This window comes from Pogona vitticeps, chromosome 6, assembly GCF_051106095.1.
Source record: "Pogona vitticeps strain Pit_001003342236 chromosome 6, PviZW2.1, whole genome shotgun sequence".
Lineage (NCBI taxonomy): Eukaryota > Metazoa > Chordata > Lepidosauria > Squamata > Agamidae > Pogona > Pogona vitticeps.
In genome coordinates, this window is record NC_135788.1 from 2,761,194 (window position 1) to 2,787,249 (window position 26,056).

The 26,056-nt window shown below is 46.8% G+C and overlaps 1 protein-coding gene across 2 annotated transcripts in view; it reads right to left on the minus strand.

Moving 5' to 3' along the window:
- Positions 1 to 6,331: 6,331 nt before the first annotated feature.
- TMIE (transmembrane inner ear) overlaps positions 6,332 to 26,056 on the minus strand; it is a 29,050-nt gene continuing 9,325 nt past the window's right edge. The window contains exons 2-4 of one of the 2 annotated variants that reach the window (XM_020804951.3): positions 24,102 to 24,219; positions 16,453 to 16,602; positions 6,332 to 7,306 (exon numbers count right to left, since the gene is read on the minus strand). In XM_020804951.3, coding sequence (XP_020660610.3) covers positions 6,927 to 7,306; positions 16,453 to 16,602; positions 24,102 to 24,219 — 648 coding nt within the window. In that variant the 3' untranslated portion in view covers positions 6,332 to 6,926. Of the gene's footprint in view, positions 7,307 to 11,764; positions 14,318 to 16,452; positions 16,603 to 24,101; positions 24,220 to 26,056 lie in introns of those variants that run through there. The other variant, XM_020804952.3, reaches the window with a different exon arrangement.

Consider the following 26,056-nt stretch of genomic DNA (forward strand, 5'->3'; position numbering starts at 1 on the left):
ATTAGGAAGCAACCTCCACAGCCTGTCACCACCTGCACCAGTAATTGCGAGGAGTCAAGACAAAGCATCGATGGCCATTGTCCGGCCTGAGACCCATGCTATTGAACAACATTCCAAAAGAGCACAAGGGAGCTTATGCTCGGCTTGGATTTTCCATCACCTTTTCCAAGAAAGGTTGAAGGGCACCGAGACTGGGCAGAAACAGAGCAGCCTCTTGCCCCAGGAAGAGACAACGCAACATTGCGTCCTTCAAGATGTATCTGAGAGCTCAGGAGCCATCCGAAGGCAATCAACATTTTTACCCTGGCAGAGAAGAACCAGCTCTTTACGATGAAGAAAAGTAGCTTTCTCAGGCTATGAAAAGGAAATTGCACTCAGTCATTGTCATGTTGTCTCCTGCTCTCATTTCTTAAGGTTTACTCCAAACTCTTAAGGATTGTTCTGTTTATAGTTTGCATGAAAGCTAGTCATGTATCTTTGTGCTCATTTCTCCTAATGTATTCGCAGTTGTACACAGTTTTGCCTTATATATATATTGCAATGGCTGGAATCTTGTTGGTGTTCAAGTAAATTTGTGTAACTTTCTGTGACTAATTCTGGCTAGATGGTGAGGATTTGGGGTGCATCTCAGCAGTGCAATAGAACACATGACCAAGCAGGTGACTGAGGCCATGACTACACTGGAAAGCTGAATCAGAAGGATTCAACTTGGGTGCGATTTAATTTGCAACCTGCATTACATTTTGAATTGCACATATATGCACGAGTTTCCAATTCATATTGTTTGCAATGTGACCCACAATCCCACTCAGACACCTTCCTTCCTTCCTTCCTTCCTTCCTTCCTTCCTTCCTTCCTTCCTTCCTTCCTTCCTTCCTTCCTTCCTTCCTTCCTTCCTTCCTTCCTTCCTTCCTTCCTTCCTTCCTTCCTTCCTTCCTTCCTTCCTTCCTTCCTCTGGTCCTGCCTCTCCCTTTCTTTTATGGTTAGCTGCAAAGTTCCTTGGTTACAGGAGCATTCCAAACATCTTTCATTTCACCCTGCTATTTTTATGTGGGTTTGTGCAGGCAGAAGACTTCAGCATTATATTAATGAAAAGCTTCATAGCTGATAACAGCAGTATAATTTCTATTTAATCCCATTTAATTCCTGTTTTTCCACCACTCTTTGGCATTTTGGGTGTGTGGGTGTCTGTTCTCTGCCGTCAAGTCAGAACCGACTTATAGCAACCCTAATATGGCTTTCAAGGCACGTGAGACCTTTAAGGAGTGTTTTTACCTGCTCCACTCCCCCAGTGATTTTCCATGGCTGTGCGGGGACTCAAACACTCGTCTCCAGAGTTGTAGCCCATCACTCTATCCACTACAGAACACCACACTGGGAAGCTCTTACTGCTATATACACACAGTAAAGCTCAGTGTTAGCACTTTTTGAAAGACCAGCAGCCCTAGAATATATTAATAATGTGACAATATATGTTAAAGCCTAAATTAAAAAATACTTTATTTTTTCTTAAGCAGATTCAAAATACTTTTTTTCTGGCCAGTGATCCTATTGTGATTTTGTCCTGCAATCTAGACCTGTTCTGCCTCTCAACAGCCGTATAAAATTACCTCAAGAAATGTTTTTAAAGCGCACACTTCAGAAGCACAATTTTTCTTAGAACTCGAGTGACTATGAATTGAAAGAAAAACCATATAAAAGCATCGGAGGGCACGGAGGAAGGAATTAGGGTGGGCGGGCGCGCTCTCAATGTTCTGAGAAGCACACCCTAAGTACTTACATCAGTGAACACACCACCTAGATACATGCCCCCATCTGTCTTCAGGGGGGGGGGAAATAAGAATCGAATCCAGACCCCTGAAGGTAGAGTAGAAAAGCCAGTGGAGCAGGCATTCGTTTATTTTATTTATTTAACTTATATTCCACCCACACTTCCCAAAGGTCTCTGGACAGAGTCTTCCTTAAATTGAGTCTTCCTTAAACACCATGCAGATATTGAATACTGTAGGACCCCCATAAGAATGGGGGATTGGTTCCAAGTCCCCCCCACTCCGCAGATGCTGAAAAGCATGGATAATAATGAATGCTATTAGGAGGAATTTCCTGATAGTGAGAATAATGAAGCAGTGGAATAGCTTGCCTCCCGATGCGGTGGGTGCCCCATCGCTGGAAGTTTTCAAGAAAAGATTGGACAGCCAGCTGTCTAGGATGGTATGAGGTCTCCTGCCGTAGGCATGGGGTTGGATTAGAAGACTTCCAAGATCCCCTTCCAACCCTACGATGATTCTATACATAGCATGTAGAATTTAAAAATTCAGATTTATTTTCACCATGCATTACCCAAACTGGCCACTAGAGAGAACCAGAGGCCATGCTATGTATTCTTCAAGAACAAGAATACTTAGCATGGTCTTTGGATCCCTCTAGTGGCCAGTTCTGGCAAATGCATCATAAAAATATGCATTTATAGTTTTGTCTTTTAATATTTTTAATATCTTCAGATCACGGATAAGTAAAACTACAGATAATGATCCTGGGAATACAGGGTCCTATTGCAATATATCAAATTTAACCTTTTTGCAGGCGGAGCAAATCCTGCCATATTTGACCATGTAACTGCAACTTCGGTGCGTCATCAGTGAACCATAAGTAGCCATGACAAATTACACAAACATTACAGACACGCAGGATTCTGGCCAATGCCTTTTAAGGTTGTGGGGTTTTTTAATTTAAATATACATACTTTTATGTACACTCCCCCCTAACAGTCCTTTTTCTATACTTATTTTAAGTGAGAGAACACCAGTGGAAAATTTGGAAAAATACAGGGAACTCCTCCTTTTTTAAAAAAGAAAACTCAGGGCAAAATTAATTTTGCCCAGTCCCTCTCTACAAACAAGACTGCAAAATTTCACTTTTAGTTTCCCTTACATCCTTTTTTTTAAAAAAGAGAAAAACTCTCCAATGAATTTCATCTTGAATAAAGAAATCGTAATTTTTTTTTATAAGCTCATCTGAAAACTGTTTCCAAATGAGATTCTCCCTGATTCCTAGCAGCAGGGGATCTGGTTTCTAAAGTCAAAATGCAGGCCAAGCCAAAAACATTTAAAGCAGGACTCCCCTGTCCCTGGGGTCAGTATCGCGGATTCGCTTACCACAGTGTGAAAAAACGTTTTAAAAATTAAAAGAAACGTTTCTGAAAAGATGCATTTCTAACAACTAAGTTCTACCAGAACGGGCCAATACTGAGATCCAGAGACCATGCTTTGTACAGTGTTCGCTATTATAATAGTGTTTGCTTCTTTAGATTAGGCATCCTTCAGTCTCAAGAGACTATGGTCACGTGCTCTGTATGGAGGACTTGGAACACTGTCTGGTGTGGCTGAAGAGGCCAATTCGAGATAGACACAATCCCTTCCACACTGAAGACAAATCCAATCTGTCCCTTGTCCAGTTCCCTGGTTTTGCTGCTTTTGTGACTGCTTCTTTGCCTCGGCCTGCTGGACAAGGGTCTCTTCAAATTGGGAGAGGCTGTGATGCACCATCTGCCTCCAGGCTGAACACTCAGAGGTCAAAGTTTCCCATCTGTGGAGGTCCATTCCTAAGGCCTTCAGATCCCGCTTGCAGACGTCCTTGTATCGCAGCTGTGGTCTCCCTCTGGGGCAATTTCCCTGCACTCATTCTCCATAGAGGAGATCTTTTGGAATCCCACCCTCAGCCATTTTCACGACATGCCCAAGCCAACGTAGACGTCGCTGCTTCGGTAAGGTATACTTGCTAAAAATTCCAGCTCGTTCTAGGACTACTCTATTTGGAACTATAATCCATGTTTTTCAGCATCCCTGGGGGGGGGGGGGCTTGAACTGATCCCCTGAATAAACCGGGGTGGGTGGGTGGGGGTTGTCCTGCTATATTGCAATGTAAAATGTCCTTCTACAGCTTTGTTTCTATTTTTGGGCCATTCACCCGGTCTTCGCTCGAAGGGCAGAACGATTCCATGAAATATCTTCGGTTCAATAGGTAGCCACGGCAACCGGAGAATGGATAGGCCGTCCTTCCTGCTTTATTTAGAGCTCCCAGGGCTGGCTGGTGGGCGGTTATTGTCCTTGTGCAGGCGGAGAAAGAATGGAGGCCAACGGAGTCTTTATTCTTCCCAAGTCTCCTATAGAGGGGCTCGTTCACCCCAAATGCAGACAATCACGCAAAGCTGGAACTAGAAACTTTCTATACAATATGAAAAGATGCCGTCCAAGTGAGAGCAAAACAAGGGGGCGTTATTTTGCATTCAAGTCCAAGAGAAAATGGTGAGGGTCCTGCTTGGAAAAGCAAGACATGCTATCCCCTGGGCAACATTGCGTGGTCTCCACTTTCCAGCGGCTTCTCAATAACTTCCAGAATACAACAGGAGGTTCTGTCTTTGGACTATGACTCCCGGAATCTCCCAGGGGATTATTCCCCATCCAGCCCCCAGGTAACCCAAAAGCAACATTCTGATGCTCTGGAGATCATGCTATGTCAAAGGATGGGGTTTTTTTGATGGTCCAAACGCCCACCAGTGGACGGGTTAGAAAAGCACAACGGTTGAGGCAACAGCCAGTTGCGTGAATGGTAAAAAGGGAGGAAGATTCTGCTTAGTCGTTGCAGTTCTCAATCCAGCTGTTCTCTCACGGGCTGATTTAGGTACGGCTGGCTGATGCCCACCAGGATGGGGGTAAAAGTCGATATAGCCGGGTTGCATCTCATTCTCAGTCACCAAACAGTTTGCAAATAACGGACAAAATCCCGTTGCTTGGCATACTAAATCATGCTAGAGTAGGGCTACTGAATCAGATTTTGGTAATTATTTGCCAACTGTTTATAGACAGAGAATTTTAGAATCATAGAATCGTGGAGTTAGAAGAGTCCTATCAAGCCGTTTTGTCCAACCCTGGCTCAATGCACAAATCCAAATCAAAGCAGATCTGATGGATGGATGCCTAGGTTTCTTTTGAAGGCCTCCAGCTGAGGTCATTGGTTCCATTGTTGTACTGCTCTAACAGTTGAGATGTTTTTCCCGATATTCAGCTGAAATCTGGCTCCCTGCAGTTTGACCCCATTATTACCTGTCCTGAACTGTGGGATGATCAACAACAGATCCTGCCCCTCTTCTGTAGGACTACTTTTCAAGTATTTGAAAAATGCTCTCCTATCTCCCCTCAGTCTTCTTACAGAGGAGGGGCAGGATCTGTTTCTTGATCATCCCTGAGTGCAGGACAAGCAACAATGGGCTCAGATTACAAGAAGCCAGATTTCGGTTGAATATCAGGAAAAACTTCCTAATTGTTAGAGCAGCATGACAATGGGATGCAACCAGGTTCTGATTCATGAAAGAAATCTGGCTTCATCAGTTGGAGGTGTTTTACTTGACTTCTTATTTGTTCCATCTGCATTGAACAGATAAGACGTAACATGACAGAAAAAGTTCCAAAGCAAAGATAAGAAAGTCTTTGCTTGTGAACAATATGTACACCTCCAGTCTTGTCAGCATCATCTGAGCGGAGGCAGTCGGGCCATATAAAATAAATGGTGTAGGAATCCCCCTTCCAAGATGTATTTTCAGTTGGTTGCAATATGTATATTCTTGTACAAATGACCTCAAACACAGTTTTCACATACCATAGATATATAGAATATCAACTTCCTACATAAAGTGATGATTGCCATTTACGTCTTTATAAGTACTTGCATTAAAATATATATATTTTTCCAGAAAATTAAAGAAATCAGTAGATAGAATATGGTAGGATTCTTTTGTCCACAGGATCAGTATGCACTGGTTCACTTATCCATGGTCTGAAAATGTTAAAAAAAAATAAAAGAAAAATCCCAGAAATATATGGGAAGTTACCAGAAGTGGCAGCTAGAGGGAACCAGAAACCACATGATGTGTAGAGCGTTCTCTAAGACAGTGGTCCCCAACCTTGGGCCTCCAGATGTTCTTGGACTTCAACTCCCAGAAATCCTGGCTAGCAGAGGTAGTGGTGAAGGCTTCTGGGAGTTGTAGTCCAAGAACATCTGGAGGCCCAAGGTTGGGGACCACTGCTCTAAGAACTGTATTTCCATGCTGTCATTGCCATAACCAGACACTAGAGGGAGTCATCAATCAATCAATCAATCAATCAATCAATCAATCAATCAATCAATCAATCAATCAATCAATCAATCAATCAATATTATAATAGCATTCTCTATAATCTGTGTTTTTCAGTATCTGTGAGGTGCTTGGGGGTGTGTGTGTCTTAACTGTTAATAGCTATCATTCTTTAACCAGAAACTTCTAGAGAGAAATATATTGATTAATGAATTAAGTTTTATAGGCCTAGATATTATGTTTGTCAAATGTACATTACTGTTATATATACAGTACTAGAAGAGTACCATCTTATCCCTGAGTAGCTGAATAGCTGGACACAACTTATTCGTTGCATTCAGACTCCACACTTCTGTGCTGGACCAAGAGGGGAAAATCTCAACGGTTAGGATCCCCAGAATCCACCAGGCAAACCGTTGCTGAAGAAAAGATGAGCCACGGACAGGGAGGAAGCACCTCTGGGCATGTGCAAAGTGCTGTCCCCTCAATGTACCCATAGGAAGTCATGCCTGAGGACGGCCAGGGAGAAGGGTTTACCGGATCGCCGGCTGCCGCGCCAGCTCGAGGGGGGTTCCAGCGACCACCGTCCGTACGAAAAACGAAACGTTTTCTTGTTAAGGCCAGAGAAAAGAAGCCTCTTTGGTCTTACGACGGGAAGCTCACGGCAACGGTTCACAAAAGAGGAAATCGACAAGGAACGGTCCAAAGGCCGCCGTCCATCACGCCTGCTTGATCCTCGTTCTTCTCTCCCTTCTACTGCCCCGGAAGATGGGGCGATGCTGACCCGACTCCCCGCTTACTTCTTCGGAGGAGGAGGCTTCCTGGTGGAGGGCCTGGGGCTCCCCCCTGGGTTCTTGCGGGCAGCGGGGTTCCCCCCGGGGCTCCTGCCGGGATTCCTGCCCCCCGGTTTCCCACCCCCTCCCCTGGTGCTGCTTTTAGGGTTCTCTTTGCCCCCACCTTCCTCTTCTCCCTTCTTCTTCCCTTCCGGCTGCTTTTCCGTCCCTTTCTTCTCCCCCGGCTTCTTTCTGGCCTCTTCTTTGCCTTCCTTCTGGGGGGCCTCTTTCCCTCCCTTTTCCTCTTTCTCGCCTTCCTTCTTTGGCTTCGGGCCTTTCTTCTTTGCGGCGTCCACTTTTCCGGACACGGTCGGGACCTCCTCTTCTTTCTTTTCTCCTTGAGCTGGAGGGGCAGATGAACAAGAAAGAGGATGAGTGAGAAACCATTCCCTGGAAGGAAGGAAGGAAGGAAGGAAGGAAGGAAGGAAGGAAGGAAGGAAGGAAGGAAGGAAGGAAGGAAGGAAGGAAAGATGGATGGATGGATGGATGGATGGATGGATGGATGGATGGATGGATGGATGGATAAAAAGAGGAGGAAGGAAGGAAGGAAGGAAAAGAAAAGAGAAGGAAGGAAGGAAGGAAGGAAGGAAGGAAGGAAGGAAGGAAGGAAGGAAGGAAGGAAGGAAGGAAGGAAGGAAGGAAGGAAGGAAGGAAGGAAGGAAAGATGGATGGATAAAAAGAGGAGGAAGGAAGGAAGGAAGGAAGGAAAAGAGAAGGAAGGAAGGAAGGAAGGAAGGAAGGAAGGAAGGAAAAGAGAAGGAAGGAAGGAAGGAAGGAAGGAAGGAAGGAAGGAAGGAAGGAAGGAAGGAAGGAAGGAAGGAAGAGAAAGAAGGAAGGAAGGAAAAGAGAAGGAAGGAAGGAAGGAAGGAAGGAAGGAAGGAAGGAAGGAAGGAAGGAAGGAAAAGAGAAGGAAGGAAGGAAGGAAGGAAGGAAGGAAGGAAGGAAGGAAGGAAGGAAGGAAGGAAGGAAGGAAGGAAGGAAAAGAGAAGGAAGGAAGGAAGGAAGGAAGGAAAAGAGAAGGAAGGAAGGAAGGAAGGAAGGAAGGAAGGAAGGAAGGAAGGAAGGAAGGAAGGAAGGAAGGAAGGAAGGAAGGAAGGAGATGATGGATGGATGGATGGATGGATGGATGGATGGAAGGAAGGAAGGAAGGAAGGAAGAGAAAGAAGGAAGGAAGGAAGGAAGGAAGAGAGAAGGAAGGAAGGAGGGAAGGAAGGAAGGAAGAAAGGAAGGAAGGAAGGAAAAGAGAAGGTAGGTAGGAAGGAAGGAAGGAACCCATCAATGTGAAGCAGCATCCCATCTCGTTGAAGAAGACAAACAATCAAGAAAGTGTGCAGAAGCTTTGGCCTTCCAGAGGTTGGTGGAATACAACTCCCATCATGGTAGCTGGTGCTGATGGGAGATGAATCCCACTGCATCTAGAGGGCTACGTAGTCCTGCATCTTACTATCAACATTAGGTCACTGCAAGATGGTAGCATGAGAAGCCAAGCCCACCAGGGCTGGTCCTACCATGAGGTCGTATAAAGTGGCAACTTCTAGGGAGATCTGTTTAAGACCAAATATGAAATGGAGTGACCCCATCTCCTATGGAGTTGGGTCATACACCCAAGAAAACCCAGGCTTTGGGTTTACAACAGCTACATAGGGCTGTTGAGGACGAGATATTTTGGAGGCCATAGGGTCATAGAATCCCAGAATACTGGAGTGGAAAGGCCTTCTAAGGTCATCCAGTCCAACCCTCTGGCTCAAGGCAGGAATCCAAGCCAAAGCAGATCTGACAGATTGTGGTCCAGTTTTCTCTTGAACGCCTCCACCGTTGGAGCGCTCACCACTTTTTGAGGTTATTGGTTCCACTGCCGTACTGCTCTAACAGTTGAGAAGTTTTTTCTGATATTCAGCCCAAACTTGGCTTCCTGTAGATCAAGCCCGTTATTACGTGTCCCGCACCCTGAGAGGAACAAGAACAGATCCTGTCCTTCTTCTTTAGGACAATCTTTCAAATTTTTAAAGAGTGGCTCAGTCTTTTCTGAAGGTAAACCTGCCCATAGTTTGGAGACAAACGGATGACATGTAATGGCAACACTGGCATGTTTGCAAATCTCTGAGTTTGGGGAATTTACCTTATTTTTCACATCATAAGATGCACTTTTTCCCCACAAAACAGGGGGGTGGAAAGTCTGTGCGTCTTATGGAGCGAAGAAAACAGATTATATTTTCCTGTTTTCTTCTCCTAAAAAATTGGTGCGTCTTATGGAGCAAAAAACACGTTAGGTTTTTTGAAGAAAACTCTCACAACTTCCCAACCAGAAATCCCCCCCCCCCCCCCCCCAGATCTGGATGGTTTGCAGTGTGTTCTGAAGCAAATTATGACAAACGGAGTCCGGGAAGGGAGGGATGACAGATAGGGCTGGTCCCTCAACTTCAACATTGGCCAGAGATGTCTTGTGGAAAAGTTTAAGGCGTGGGGGGATTTTCAAAAGCGGGAACTCAAAACGGATGCAATTTGGGAGCACAGATTAGGGCCCTCTTTTATAGTCGTCATCACGGAAAGAGCTTAAAAGAAAGCTGCGTGCTGTTGGCCAAGTGATGTTGGCTCTATATAATCTGGAAGAGCGAAGATGATTAAATTAAATTAGAGAGGGACAAGATGAACGGCGACCATAAAATAAGGAGTAATCTCCTGGTTTTGCAGGCAGCTCTTCAAAGAAACACCCTGTGAGGTGTTATTTGACAAGGTAAGATGAAGATGGAAAAGAGAGGTCATTATACCTTAGTTTTTTTAAAAAAAGATAACATTTCAAAAGATTCTAAACCACTGGACATTGATAAGTAATACCTAGTTATTTGACCATCTCAGTTTACTATATCCCAAGCGTTTTTTTGTCAAGAGCAGCTGGCCTATCTCTCTCTCTGAAATGCTGCAGGTTATGAACAGGTACATCGGTTGCTAGATATGCAGATAATTCTGAGACGAAGCTGGGAAGTTGACGGAGGGCCGCTTAAGCGCTGGTAAAGACTTGAAGCGACAGAATCATGGAATCCTAGAATGGTGGACTTGGAAGGGGCCTCTAAGGCCATCCAGTCCAACCCCCAGCTCAAGGCAGGAATCCAAATCAAAGCAGATCTGACGGAAGTTTGTCCAATTTCCTCTTGAATCCCTCCAACGTCAGAGCGCTCACCACCTCCCCTTGAGGTCACGAGTTCCGCTGTTGTACCACTCTAACAGTTAGGAAGTTTTTCCCCCCTGATCTTCCGCCTAAATCCGGGCTTCCTGGCAGCTGCCACTCAAGCAAATAAACTGGGAAATAAAGTCCCATCTGAACATTAGCAGCCCACGGCCCTTACTTGATGGCGCTCGGTGGTAAGGCTGCTCCTGGCACTCCGAGGAAGGCCCAGAAAGGGAGTCACACAGAAGGTCCAGCATCTTTTAAGGTTTTTCTTCCCCGGGGTCTCATCGCTTGTGGACACATGCACATCCTTTAAGTTGACGTGCACAGACTCAGGCCCGGAGCACCACGTCTAGCTGTTCTGGGGGGGAGGAAGAGAGAACAGCCACTATTTATTATTTTTTACAATCGGAGTCTCTGCTAGGGATAGCTTGGAGGTGCGCAGAAGGCCACCAGCAGCCTGGATGAAGGAGAGACTCGCTGGAAAGTCTTCGTTCAGTTCCATAGGGGCCAAAAGCCAGGAGGACACATCACGAAAATTAATCAGTCTTCCCTCTTTGGCTCTCTCCTTCCTTGCTTGGCGTGTAGGTGTTATCGTTCCAAAGCTTAGCAGCGACTTGTTAACCATGCTAGATTATTTGTGCCGTTGATTGGTTTTCCAGGAATGGGTTCGCCAAAGGGCACAACCCTAACATTGCAGCTGTACCCGGAATGACGGTGAACCTCTCAGGTTATGCCTATATTTTTGGTGCATGTCCTCACTTGCTCAACGGCGGAGGAAGAATCTTAACACGGCCCAAGAAGGGGCTTGCGTTGTGCTTCCTTCGGCCGAGTGAGCTCACGAAGATCTCCTAAGTCACGAAGTGCAAAAGCCGACTCTTTGGTTCTGAGAAACGAGTTCTTTCAACCCTTGGCAAGGTACGGGGGCGTCTACCCCTGACTCAGTCAACCACCGTGTTGATGACCGCCATGTTGGGAGCCTTACTGTTCTTGTGTGCTGTGGCCCCTGTGGCTCGCTTCTCCTCAGAGTAAGCCGGCCACCACCATTTGAGTGATCTCTCCCCATCTCATGGCAGCCTTTTGTTGTTGTTTAGTCGTTGAGTCGTGTCCGACTCTTCGTGACCCCATGGACCAGAGCACGCCAGGCCCTCCTGTCTTCCATTGCCTCCTGGAGTTGGGTCAAAGTCATGTTGGTAGCTTCGATGACCCTGTCCAGCCATCTCATCCTCTGTCATCCCCTTCTCCTCTTGCCCTCACAATTTACCTCCTCGTAATTAAGAGGCTCCCCACCCCACCCCAAAGCATCTAAATCAGTGGTTCCCAAACTTGGGTTCCCAGATGTTCTTGAAACTACCACTCCCAAGAATCCTGGTCAGCCCAGCTCGTGGGGAAGGGAGTGGTAGTCCAAGAACATCTAGAAAACCAAGGCTGGGAACCCCCCTGTTCTATAGGCATTGTGTTCCACCCAGTGTGTAGAAAGAGAGGCGACGCTTTCTCGTGGTCTGCTTTCTTTCTTGGCTTGTTCTGAGAAGTTCTCCTTCCACCCCAAGATCCAAGCCTCTTGACTTTAGCGAGGCGCCTGTCCCAAAAGCCAGGCGTCTCCCTCAAAGAGAGGTCAAAAACTAGAGAGCAGAATTGGAGCAACTTCAAAAAGAGAGAGGGTTTTATTCGGTATATGTTCAGCAGTTCGCTAATGGGTGTGCGACATATCACAGGCACGTACGTGCAATATTCATGCAGATTTCAAGCCGAAAGCTCAGCCCTTCCCAAAGATGAGGCTCTCGGCTGGGTTAAACTCTAGACTTCTGCCATTCCCAAGCAGGGTGGCGAGGCATGGAGACAGCAGATCACACAACTGGGAATTCAACCTCCGTGTCAAGAAACACCAGTCCTGGGAGGGCCAATTGCACTGAGCGATGTAAGAGCCCACAAGACTATTTAGCTTAATCCCACCAGCTATCAGAGAAGATCTGGTACTGCAATGTTAAATATGATGCTTCCGGGGGGGGGGGGGGGGAAAGCAATATATTCCCATGAAAACCATTTTCCAGAATTCCTCTCCTTCTGGATTTCTTTCTGGATATAGGCAGCCTTGATTTCCTAATGGTTTTTTAAATTATTTTTTGGCACCTATTGTTGCAACCCTTTTAAATTCTGGATTTTGATTCTGGACATAAAGTGGATTCTGGCTCCTTTGCACAGAGGGAGCTGGCCTAAGAAGGGTCTGGGACGCAGCTCCTTCTGTTTTTAAAGCCACCCCTCCAAAAATTTTGTGTTTTAAAGCTCTTGAGAAGCAACCTCCTGGAAGTCTCCCAGAAAGCACACAGCGCCCTTAAAACAAAAGTGTGTGATTCCCATGGGTCTTGTTTTTAATTTAAAAAAAATATTGTTTCACAAATGGAGGAGTTTGTTCACTTTGGCTTTTGCTGGGAGAAAAGGGTCGTGGGGTATTAATTGGCCCATGAGGGCCCCGATAAAATAGTGTAAACATGCCAGCACCATTCTTGTTAGGGTGGCGTGAATGGCAGCGTTCGGAGCCTTAAGGAAAGGTGCGGCGTTTTTACCAATGTGCAGGAGCGCTTTACTGAGATGCCCAGAGGCACCGGTAAAACAACACACCAAAGATAATCTTAATGGGATTGTGAATACAGTAGGACTCCCTGTATCTGCTGATTCACTTATCCACAGTCTGAAAATATTAAAAGAATAATCCCAGAAATATGTATTTCTAAAGATGAAGGTACCAGAACTGGATACTAGAGGGAGCCAGAGACCATGCAATGAATAGCGTTTTCTATCATCCACGTTTTTCAGCAACCACTTGGAACCAATCCCCCACAGATACGGGGGTTGTACATTGTAGAATACAATGCCATCTACATGGTTTCTTTGGTGGTGGTTTAGTAAAGCATGTGCAATCCAGGCTGGAAGTGGCCATGGTGGGGCGTTGTAGATCTACTCAAGCAATAGAAAGCTGTGGTCAACAGCAGAGATATCTTCTCTAGGTTGAATGTGGGAAACAGGAATCCAGAGGGAAGGGGACACTGGTTGGACCCAGAGGAGGATCAATTAAGGGATGGTGCGGGCGATCTGGTAGACTGCTGTGGCTCTCACCAGAACCACCGCAGTCTACCAGGCGGATAGGCTCACCCTCTGCGTTGCGGAAAAACAAAGAGTAGACCACAGCAATGCGGTCTGGTCATTTTAGACTCTGGGCTTTAAGCTGCTTTTCAACATTAGTGGGGAGGATGCTTAATGTGCAGAACATCAAAATGCGCTCCGGCAAAGCCCTGCTGTTTTATGGCCCCGCTCCTGCTCGTTCTGCCGAGCGATGCACCAAAGTCTGGCCCGAAGAGAAGGGCTGAGGGTAGAACTCCGCAGGAGGAGGAAGAGGAGCAACGGCTCTGGCCTTTTCAAATTCCCCGAACCTTGGGAACACACTCGTTTCGAGGCGGATATCGTGGCCTCCAGGGGGATGTTTGGAAGCGTACTCCAAAAAAAGGTGCTTTTTCGCAGTTCCGGGGATGTCAAATCAGGAGATGTGACTCCGGGTGAGATCAGGCGGCTGCAAAAAGGGGGTACCTGACCACACCAGAAAAGGGTTGCTTTCTAACAGGAGCCCCGTCTCCCTTTAAAAATGACCCTTCTGTCTTTCAGGAAATCTATCCAGCCTGCAGCCCCCCCCCGGTAGAAACCCTACAGCTGAACCTAAGAAAAGAGTTGCCACCGATTGTGAGTGGTTTCCCCGTGGGACCCTCACCCTCCAGGGGAAACACAGAGGGTGAGGGTCTCCAAGGACCAAGCAAGGTTACCCTTCCAAGCTTGCTTGGGGCTTGGAGGGTGGTCTTCAAAAGTGTGATGGAAGTGAATTCCGACCACGAGGACCCTAGAAGGGAAGCACCACCGCCACTGAAAAAAGCACCAAGGCCGAGGGGTGGGGATGGGAGGAGAGAAGAGAAACTGCATCGAAAGGAGAGGAAAAGCCAGGAAACCGAGTCAGGCAACCAGGAGAGATCCAGAGATGTCCCCCAATGGGAAGATCTCCTCTGAAGCAGGAAGGGTAGGCGCAGCCTGCCCCCTAGTGGCCCTTCGGAGTGACTTCGTCTTCCTCTTTCACCACCGGTAAGATGCAGGTGGGAGGCTGCGATTCCACTTGGCCCGAGAGGGTGGGAAGCCTTTCAGTGGAGCCTGGAAGGGTCAAGAGAATCAGGAGAGGCAGTGAGTCCGAGGGGGAGCCGGAGAAAGGAGGAGGAGGAGGAGGGTGGAAAAGGAGCAGAGCCTGAGATGAGGACTAGCCACATGCTTCGCCCTCGGAGAGGACGCGGCAGACAGGAGCCGTCGGCTTTTGGGAGGTACCCTCCCCATAACATGCCCCGCTCTTGGGTTGGGACCCCCGTCAATGAAAATGGACCCATCTCCACTGGGTTTAGACTAACCGTGACGCACCCACACCCTCAGAAGCGTGGAGCTCCCCGAAAATCCAGAGAGGTTTTTATCATTTCTAGATCTCAGGATGGGATTGCTACTCCTAGGCTGCCTTCCTTCAGCCTTCTTCAGAATCTGTCCTCCTCCAAATCAGAGAGAGGCAGCAGGACATGGAGTCTTTATACAGATTTGACAAGCTTGGGAGCCAGCTCTACAGGCTTCTGTCAATTCTGGGGTTTCCCTGAAACAATGAAAAAAGGCCATCCTTTCTGGCTTAGGACCAATTTCTCAGGGGATCCCCTTGTGTCTACTCAAGAGTCACAACCTCAGCGGTAGGCTGTTCACCTTGCTGGTATAAGAACGAATATTCGGTGCCATCTTGTCAATTCGGACTTAGGGCGACCCTTTTTTCAAGGATTTCCAGGTAGAGAAGACTCAGAAGCGCTTGGCCCCTTCTCTTCCTCTAGGGGGCGCTGTGGGGTGGTGCTGCTGGCCCAAGGCAACCCAGGCTGGCTCTTCTCTCAGAAGGCACCATCAAGGATTTGAACTCCGAACCTTGGGCTCCTCGGTCAGAGACCTAAACCACTAACAGTATAAAATACTAGTTTCGCCTTCCTTGCCCCCCGAAGCTTCTAGCTGCTGGTAGCCTGAACTGATTTTTGTTGAAAATAGTGACAAACCACACATCATCTGCAAGGCTGGGATCTGCAAGTGGAACCCGGGACCTCGGGAACGGGTGAGCGCTCCAACCCTAGAGGCATTCAAGGAAAAAAAACTGGGATCATCCACCTGGCCGATCTGTTTGGATGGTATTCCTGCCTTGAGCCCCAGGGTTGGGCTGGATGGCCTTTTAGGGTCCCTTCCCACTTCACTTCTCTGTGATTCTAAGGCTCCCAGGGGGTAGCACATATCACAGATTGATAGGGTCAAGGGGGTGTCCTTTCTATACGGCAGGAATAAAAACTTGGCAAGCGGGCGACCAAAAACAGAGCCACCCGCTAAGAACGAACATTGAAATGTGCCGTTTAAACTTTGAAGTGCAAAATCGGAAAGCTTCAGATGAGAAAAAAATCGCAAACGGCGGCTGAATGCCGGGCCAAGAGGGACTGTTTGAACCGAGCGCCAGAAAACCTGGAGGGTGAGGGGAAAAAGAAAGATAGTGGAAGGTTTCCCCTCATTTGATGATGACACTTCTCGGAGGCCTTCTTCTGGAGATCTTAACGCAGGGGGCAGGATGGTGACCCTGATCTCCGTTAAAGCCCCTGCTGTCTTGAGACACGGGTTCTTCTCCTTACCCTTTCATGCACATTTTTTAAAAAAAGGAGTCCAAATATCTGGAATAAACCCACTCTCACAGGTTTGGAGGGCAGTGAAACTGCCACCCAAAATGGAGATCCAACTGTGGTTTAAATACAACGGAATAAATTTACCCGCAGAAACCCCAAATGCAAGAGATGCATGGGTTTGAAGGCCATCGTCCTTCCTGCATTTCTCCCATGCCAGAGGGGGATTGTGACTGGAACGGGGGTCCCACCTCCACAAATTTCAGAGAGGGGTGCCCCCACGTCCAGGCCACGAGCCACCGGCTGCCAGAAGTCGTGGCACTGAGGTTCCTGAAATTGCAAACTCTTTGAATAATTTTTGAGTTGTTTGACCGTAAGCAAAGAAAATAGCTTTTTAATCTCCCTATTCGGAGTGAGTGATTGAGACAGTAAGGGCCAGTGGATGAATTTTTTAAAAAGGGGGGTTAGCTAAATGGGAGAACTTGTCGCTATTCCGCTCTGGGAATCCCTGCCCTTCTGTTGCATGGCTAGAGGAATTAAACCCCAAAATTCGAAACCCTGCAACCAGCTCCTGCAATCACGGAAAGAAGATTTAAAAAAAACACAAACATATACCTCCCGGGATCTCCGTGAGCTCGTTGAGGGGCGGCACCGTCTCCAGCTTGTCCGCGTAGTTCTTGGCCGCTTGGCGTTTGGCGTAGCGGGCCTCAATCTCCTTCTTGGTTCTCGGGATGCGGCATTTGAAGATGCAACAGAGGGTGATAACTAAAGAGATCAAGGAGGCAGGGGAGAGCTGGCTCAAGCAAGCACGCGACAGTTCAGCAAGGAAAAAGGAGACTGGTTACGTTCTTCATGAGTTTTAGGCTAGGAGGGTGGAATTTCCAGAAGTTCCAGGGGAAACCCCCCCCCCCAAGATCTTGGAGGGGCCTCTGCCTAAATCTGACCTCAGTTTTGGGGCATTTGAGGAGAATTGTGGGGGCACAGGGAGGCTGAGGGACCGGATATGCCCCTCCTTGGTTTGGCTCAACTCAGTGAGACCTCTCCATTTCCAAGCCCATCGAGAGAACTGAGACAGAGACCAGAAACGGACGTTTTCTTTCTTACCGGGGTCTCTGAAATCTGTACAAACCCCCTCTGTGCACCACAAATCCCCCCCTTCTTAAGCAAAGTACAGTAGGACAAATTCCCCCCCTCCGCAGGATCAGTATCTGTGAATTCACTTATCCACTGCCTGAAAATATTAAATAAACCCCCCCAGAAATATGCATTTCCACAGTGTATTTACCGAAATCAGCCACTAGAGGGAGAGAGAGACCAGCATTCATGATTTCTGTGAATTTTTGGCACGTGTGGCGGGCAGCGTGGACACAGTTCTCTGAGGATACCACGGCCCTATTGGGTGCAGGAATACGGCAATCACAACCGAACTGGGTTGTTGTTGAGAATGATGTGCTTGTTATGTGCCATCAAGTAACTCCCAACTCATGGTGACCCCATGAATGAGCGGACTCTGGAATTCTCTCTCCTCAACTGCCCTGCTCAGCTTTTCCAAATGCAACCCTGTGGCTTCCTTTAGGTAGACGGTCCCTCTCATATTATGCCTTCCTCTTTCCCTGCTGCCTTCCATCTTCCTTAGGATGGTCTTTTCAGGAAGATGGAATCCTTAAATTCAGGAAAACCACAACGCCTGCCATTTTATACAATTTGCAAGTGTGCGGTTGTTGTTTTTACAGCTTTGCTTTGAAATCACAGAAACCGTGCCTTCTCTCGTGGGGAGAAGGGAACGATTTCACGGCTCCCGATCCTCCCCTGGGTGAAGGTGAGACCCAGCCAGGGTTACACCCACAGTATCGCCATGGAGCATAAAAATAACTTTTTTCTCTCTTTAACAGAACTGTACGTGCAACTTTGCCACCAAAGCCTACATTCAGTGAGTCAAACTCCAGGCAGGGATCGGCTCCTGGCAAACTCTCCTGGATGATACCTCCCACACAGATAGCACATTGGTATGTGAACCCTGGCCGTCGTATTCTGGGGTATTCTGGGAAACGCAGGCCAAACTGGTAACTTTTCCTAGCATCTCGCCCTGTGTGCCTCGAACAGGATACCTGGAAACGCCCTGCTGAAGCGGTTTGCCTTTCCACAAAGCAAGGCAAGAAGGTCTCCCTCCTCCCCCCCGCCACAGTAGCCTGGAAACATCTGGGCAGTTTTAATATCCAAAAAACGCTGGTGCTTATTTAATGGTGTAAATCCTGCCTCCTTCTCCGCTGCACCCCACCCGGCCGTGTTCCCTCACGAGCGCCAGCAAGCAAGGGGAAAATCAGAGGCATGAAGCTGGAAACGATGAAGCCTAGGTGGAGTTTACTGCCTGGGCTATTTTGTCTTTTTGCCATTTTTAAGCTCCCGTGACAGGAAGGAAAATTTCTCAGCTGCAGATCAAAAACCCCTGCCTGTGTCGACACCTGGGGGGGGGGGATAAAATGTAGGCATTACAGGAGTCTTAGGGAAATAAAAAACAAAAACAGAAGGAAGGCCATGCAAATTGTTGGATTTGCAACCTGGAACAGGCCCCGAGAAGGGCGACAGAGGCTAAAAACCGCGTCTTAATGGCTAGGGTGTGGAGCCTGCAATGCAGGAGCAAAATCCGGCCCTTCTCGGCTTCCCGACAGGCCCATTTCCTCGTGACATTATTCTTTGATGGCTTCTCAGATTTTGTACGACTTTTCCTACAGCCAAAATGTTTCAAACGTTCCAGCCTTAATAAAAGTAACTTAAGGAGAGGCGTTTCATCTTGTAAGTTATCGGTGTGCGCCCAACGAAGTGCGTTTTTATTTTGCAAAAGCTTGCATTCATGATTTGATTTTGAGTGGTCTAATAAAGGTGTCACGTTCTTCTGTGTCTGTGTCAGGAGGTCCCGGTGAAAGAAAGAAAGAAAGAAAGAAAGAAAGAAAGAAAGAAAGAAAGAAAGAAAGAAAGAAAGAAAGAAAGAAAGAAAGAAAGAAAGAAAAGTAATTTTACCAAGCTGTCATTGGAAGAGCTGGCCTCCCAAGCTTCGTTTTGATGAGTCAGTGACCACCCTCTTTTTAACTTACTCTAAATCAGTTCTACCCAAAGAAAGGAGATAAAGAACATCAAGTTGATTGATTCAATCCTTTCTCTCCTGAAATGAAAGGAAAAGCAGGCTAAATCATTACTGAACAATGTTTGCGTTATATACTAGTATCTGGGTCCGGATCTAAGACCTTAAGAGCAAGGAAATCATTGATTCAATTCTCAGAGTTTACTCAAATCTTACGGCACACTATCGGAGAGCAGAGATAAGGAAAGTTAGTTTTCTGGACTACAGTCCCCTGAATCCCACCCACTCAACATGGTCACTGCTGTAGATGGTATGACCTCCACAGCTTCAATTATTAAGATGTATCTCATGTTACAGGGTTGTTGTTGTTGTTTTAAAGTGAAACAAAATGACTCTGGATGAAGTTTAGAGAAGAAAGTGCTGAAGCAGGACTCCAGTTGAACCTTAGGAAGACAAAAGTCATGACTACAGAAGAAATGCACAACTTTAAATGTTGTTGCCAGTGAGGAAATGGAGATTGCTGAAGATTTGTTATAGCTTGGTTCAGTCATCCATCCAAAGGGAGACTGCAGCCCAGAAATCAGAAGAGGATGGAGACCCGGAATAGCAGCTATGAAGGAACTAGAAAAGATCATCAGGTCTAAGAATAACCACTGGAGAAGAAGAAAGCTGAGTTGCTTGAAATGTGGTGTTGGAAGAGAGCTCTACAGAGACCATAGTGTGCCAAAAAGACATATAAAGGGGTTGTAGATCAAATCAGAAGGCAAGTCTTGATGGAGAAGACAACGATGTTAGGAAAAGTTGAAAGCAGCAGGAAAAGAGGAGGACCCAATGTGAGACGGGTTGACTCGAGCCATGGCTTTGCGTTTGCATGAGCTGTGCAGGAGCTGTTGAAAATAAGACTTTTGCAAGAAGCTGGAAAGTGGCTTCGCGGCACATAACTCATTCATGAAGCAAGGAAATCGAGAACCACAAGGTTTCCCTTTCTACACCCAGCAGGACAGGGAGACTCTTCCCGACTTGAGTGAAATGCCCAACTCGATTTGAATTATCAGAATCATTTGTAAATCCCCCATCTCTGTCTGTGCGTTAGTGGCACACAATTCTGTGCCAACCGGTGTCACCCTCCTCTTTTGCCTTCTCTTTTCACCAGATGGGTTAAGAAGTTCTACTTAAGGGAGGACTGGAGGGGGCCACAGCCGACCTCTTGATGTTTCTGGCCTCGATAAGAGAGCCAGTGGCCAGAAGGGTTGGGAATTGTAGGTGCCAAACATCTGGACAGCCCCATCACGGTTCAATTTAAAAATAATGCACCTTAGGGTCTACTTTGAAGCAAAGCATTCCCAGGAGGAGTTAGGGACCTTGAAGCTGGAACCGTAACAAGAATCACAATATTTGTGAATCAATAACAAGACTCACAATATTCATGATTATTGAACTTGCAGGTTCAGAAGGCTTTTGCACACACCATCCAGCTGTTATTCCTCACAACGGTCCAGTGAGGTCGGCCAAAGTTATTGTCCCCCGAGAGGTGGACGGGGGGAAACTGAGGCTGAGAGAGAGCAGCCTGCCTTGTCCGCCTCTTGTTCGTTCTCAAAATGGACCAGCGAGCTGGCTAGGAGATTGGTCTGGGATTTTTCATCCAGGGAGACAAGATTGGGTTCGAATTCTGCCTTTAAGAAAACTCTAAATGGTTTTGTTTTTAAAGGATTAAGATAAGATGACAATAGTGTCACCTTCACATTCCACCGCTTATCTCTGGGCTTTGAACTGTGGGAGGGGCGGGGGAGAGGAAGACCCACAGTTAAGGTGGGTGGTTCTAAGACCGGACCAAGATAAAACTACTTTTTAACCTCGGAATTACGCAGACCATCTACCTCATCTACCAAAATACGTATAGACTCCAGACAGCCACCCCAGGAAGAAGCCTGGCTGTATGGCTTAAAGCGAAACATGGGCCCTTAGGTTTGGGGCTGTGTTTTCTGGTAAAAATGCCTGTGGTTTCATCTTCCTCTGGGGAACGGCGCCTCTTGAACTCAAGGCCGGTTTGATAGCCCTCGTTTCATCCCCAGGTCAGTTTCCCTTGGAAAAAAAAAAGGCGGTGAGCAGAGGCACCTAGAAGCTGCAAGCAGTGGCCGCCCAGCTTTGAAACACTGCGCTGAATTGCCCCTTTTTCTTTCAACGTCCAGGGACCCAGCGTTGGCAGGTTTGGGCAACCAGCAGAACCCCCCCTCGAGGGTCCCGGGGCAGAAAATTAGCCCCCCGAAACCTGCAGAAGTGGTCAGTCCTGTGGAAAAAAGATGGGGACCCTTCTTTCGTCCGGGGAGGTGGTAAGTTCTGGTTCCGAATATCGGGACCTGCAAACTTTGCTCAGTGTAATTGGTAGAAAAATTGTGTGTGTGTTTGTGTGTTTATGAGCAGGAAGAAAGCAGGTCCAGATTTCCTGGAAGATCTCCGTGCAGTGAGCAACCGGAGAAAAGTGAGGGTATTTTAAGCAATAGCAAGGAAAAACTAGCTGCGGTGGTGATATTTCCTTCTCTTTCCTTGTTTGTCATTCAAAATACGAGTGTAAATTCCTTGTCTCCATACCGTGCCTTGCGAACTGACAATTGTGTTGTCACTTCGGATCGCTGTTGCAAGCGAAGGGGTGAATTCTGTTCAAAATGCCAGGTAGGGAATTGTCACAAAACAAAAATCACCCCCTCCAGATGTTGCAGTTCATAACTCGGATAATAAGGCCGTGTTTCAGACTACATCTTCCATCAGGCCGATGGGGGATTCTGGGCATTGTAAGTCAAACAATTATTTTGCTAAGGGCTTTTGTAGTTAAATGGGGGGGATAGAATGGGGCCTCCCCGCCCGCACCCCAAACTTACTTATGGAAAGTTCTCAGTGGGCTAGGGAGAAAAATTATATTAAAAACAATGTAAATCTCTTTTCTTTCTAAACCACAGCTCCAGTGAATGTCTTCTTCCCACACCTCCAAGTCTGTAATTCAGTTTTTTTTAATGATGTGCAAGGAGTGGAGTTAATGCCAGACATGGTTAGATCCTGCCTCTTTGCTCAGCTCTGCTAATAAGTGGTTTTTTGGCTAAAGGATCCAGTCTGAAGGACGTCAAATGCTCTTGTTTAAAAGACTGTGATCCACTTCGCAGTCCAGAAATCTGGCAGAGTGGCTCCATCTACCGTCCGTAAAACAAGACACACGTTTGCCGGCAGGTTTATATAATCCAGAAAAAATACAACAGAAGTTTTTTTGGGGGAACCTCCTTACTATATATTTCTTCCCCTGGATGGAAAAAAACTTTTTAATGTGTTGACTTGCCACTAAAAGCTGCAACTTTTCTTCTGGATGTGTTTTTAAATTGGTTTAAATTGCTCTTAATGGGGCTTTTGATGATGTCTCTGGTTTTGTGTCGTGATGGTTTCCTTTCCCTGTTCATTGTTCCCATTAGCTGCCCTGGGTCCCATCTGTGGAAGAAAACTACCTTATAAATCCCCACAAATAATTAACCAAGAAATGGGGAAGGAGGAAAGGAAGCCATTTTTCAGTCGGACGGCTGCTGTTCTCAGCGCCCGCCTGGAAGGAACGCAGAACGGATGGGGAACATTGAGCGGAGCCTGGAAAAATTAGCTTTGGGTTTCGTCCTCGTACTGACGAAAAGAAGCCCCATTGCAATCATGTTCTGCTTTTCTGAAAAAACGGTTTCATAGAATCCTAGAATCCTGGAGTTGGAAGGGGCCTTGAAGGCCATCTAGTCTGACCCCCTACTCAAGGCAGGAACCTAGGTCAAAGCAGGTCTGACAGATGGCTGTTCAATGTTCTCTCGAACACCTCCAGTGCTGGAGCGCTCACTACCTTCCCCTGAGGTCATGGGTTCCGTTGTCATACTGCTTTAACAGTTGAGAGGTTTTTCCTGATTTTCAGCCTAAATCTGGCTTCCTGTAGCTTGATTATGTGTCCTGGGGACGATGGAGAACAGATCCTTCCTCTGCTCTTTTAAAATAAGGCGTCAAGCAGCATGGTCTTTAGAAAGGTCTGAGGGAATTATCTAGGTAGGTAGCCATCCCAATGTTTAGCTCTTGGGGTATAATAGGTGATCAGCTCCTCCCACTCCTGAAATGATGGGGGGGGAATCCAAATTCTACCCTTCCTGGATGAGATTTAAAAAAGTTTGGTTCCCCCCCCCCCTTTTTGAACCTTTTTTTGCGAAAGATTCACAGGAATTTTCTTGTGGGCTGTGTGCAGGAACATGTATGTAGTGCTAATATAATCCTGCGCAGGATTGACCCCACTCTGCGCAGGAACTCTAATCACCCAGGGCAACTTAGCATTTCCTCCAGAAAAATAATGACCCCCCCCCCCCAAAGTTCCGAGAAATCTCACTAAATGTCTTAGAAATTATCTTGTGTGTGTGTTTGTGTGTGTGAATTTCACTCAGAGGAGAACAGAGTGGGGATTTCACACACACACACACCCAACCCTCGGTTTCTCTCTGTAACCAACAGACCGTGAGTTTCACCTCCTTAGCATGAGAAGTAGTTGGTTCACTATTCTTGCTTTGAGAGTTTTCTACCCATCCCGATTTTAAAATGTGATTGTGATGCTCTGGGTGTGCCTAGGAGGTTTGTTTGAAAATGAAGAGTTTCATTCCTGCTTAGGATGCAAAAAAGCACCATCCGTATAATAGCGAGAAATGCAAAACTGAAACACTGCCACGGAATCCTTGGGCCAAACCCAAAATCAACATTCATTGGGTGACTAAAATATCATTTAAAAAAATCAGGGGGTGACTCTATGTCCACTGAATTTACACCGCAGACAGCCACCCGATACTGGATCAAACCGGATTATTCAAGTTTGCAGCCTGTGCCACGGAATTTTCTACCATATTTTGCAGCTTCCAGCATCTAGACGAGATGGATAATCTCCGAGATGTGTAACACCCAGCGTGTCGGCCACTCCTGCATCCCTGGATGAGCCATTCCCTCTGTTCATTTGGAAGTCCTAAGCATCCTGAGCAGGATCACACCCACAGACATTGCCTGCAAGCTCAGACCGAACACATGAAAAGCAAGGCTGGCAGAGTCCGGGGGGGGGAGCGGAGCGGACCCCACCCTGCTCCCCCAGACCCTCTTCTGATCTTTTTGGGGTTAAGAGGAAAGGCAGAGAACGGTCACTTACTGATGCTCAGGACAAAAATGGCAAAGATCCCGACCACTTGCCAGAGGCGCAAGCCCCAGATGACCACTGTCTCTGAGGTGACTGGATCCGGTTTCTTCTTTGGTGGTTCGGTGGGAGCCTAGAAGGTGAAGAGCAGAGGAAGAAGAGGAATAGAAGAGACACAGGCATCAGGACCAGGAACAGCATGAGGAAAAGGCTCAAAAACGTCTCGGCACATCCGACACAGGAGACACACTCCTGCAGAGGCCACCCAACCTTGGCCTCGAATCCTCCAACCATGGAGAGCCCACCTTTCTGAGTCCTTCTGCTCCAAAGATGGAGATTTTTGTTTCTCTGGTTGCTGTTCCCAGAATTCTACAACCAGCATCCTTGATGCCTGTATTGACTGTTGGATTCTGGGATTTGTAGTTGAAAAAAAACCAAGAGTTTTCCATTGCAGGCTGTTTCCCCTTTCAAATAGCTGGTCCCATCAGAAAGCCTTGCGGCTTTTGTCTGATTAATCAATATTGGTCATCCTAGTACAGTAGGACACCCTACCCCTGGCAGATGCTGAAAAACACAAATTCCATATACAGTGGTGCCTCGCTAGACGATGATAATCCGTTCCACTGAAATAGCTGTTTAGTGAAATCATCGTCTAGCGAAAAGCATTTCCCCACTGGAATGCATTGAAACCTGTTTATTGCGTTCCAACGGGGAAGAATCGTAGTTGTCTAGCGAAGATCGGCTACAGGAAAGCCGCTTTGCGAACCGCCGATCAGCTGTTTAAATCGCTGTCTTACGAAGCTTAGGTCCCGAAAACACGCATTTTGCGAGTGCTGAGGGAGCTGTGCAAAATCGTTGTCTAGCGAAAATCGGTTTGCGAAGCAGGGACCAAACATTGTCCAGCGAAACTCCCCCATAGGAACCACCGTTTTGCGAATCGCTATAGCGATCGCGAAAAGTCAATGTTTAGTGAAAAAACTGTCATGCTGTCTAGCGAGGCGCCACTGTATCTGGAAGTGGAGTCATAGCAACTGGACTTCTTTCTTATTAGGGCGAAACATTTCACTACTCATCCAAACAGCTTCGTCATATAGTGAGCAACACTAGTAGAATAGCAAATACCGTATTTTTCCATGTATAAGACTATACTTCTGTCTAAAATCTTTAGACTAAAAATTGAGGGTCGTCTTATACACGGAAGTAAGCTGAGGATAGAGAAAAACAAGTGGAGGGGAAAGCAGGGATCAAAGTGATCCTGCAGGGCTTTGATGCCTGTTTTCCCCTCCACTTGCTAAGCCCCACTTAGATGTCTTAATTTTGGGTTAAAAATAGGGGGTGTCTTATACATGGGGGGTCTTATAGATGGGGGGTCTTATACATGGAAAAATACGGTACTATGTATAGTGTGGTCTCTGGCTCCACCTAGTGGCCAGTACTAGTAATGGCATCACTAGAAATCAATTTCTCGGGTTTTCCTTTTGATATTTTTAATATTTTCAGACCATGGATCAGTGGATACTGGTTCCACAGATACAAGGATCTTACTTTACAGCCATCTAACCCCCTCCAGGATTGTGACTAGTATCATAGGATGTAGGGTCTGAAGCTTCTGTTCAGGGTTGCTACAAGTCAGTACCAACTTTAGAGCACATAACAAAAATAATTAATCTGCCTTCAAGTCACGTTTGACTTATGACAACCCTTTACAGGCTTTTCCAGGGAGAGAAGACTAAAAAAGTGTTTCGTCCTTCCCTTCTTCTTCTTTATGTGTGTGTGTGTCCTGGGACTGTGTCGCTTGCCCAAGGCTACACAGGCTGGCTCTTCCCTTGAGAAGCACAGTGGGGGAATCAAACTCCCAAACCTAGACAGCTAACCCATTAAAGTATCCAACTAGCCTCATAAGCACATGCCTAATTACAGTGTTAACAATCCCATGTTGGACGTGATGCAAAGAAATAATTTCTTTTGCA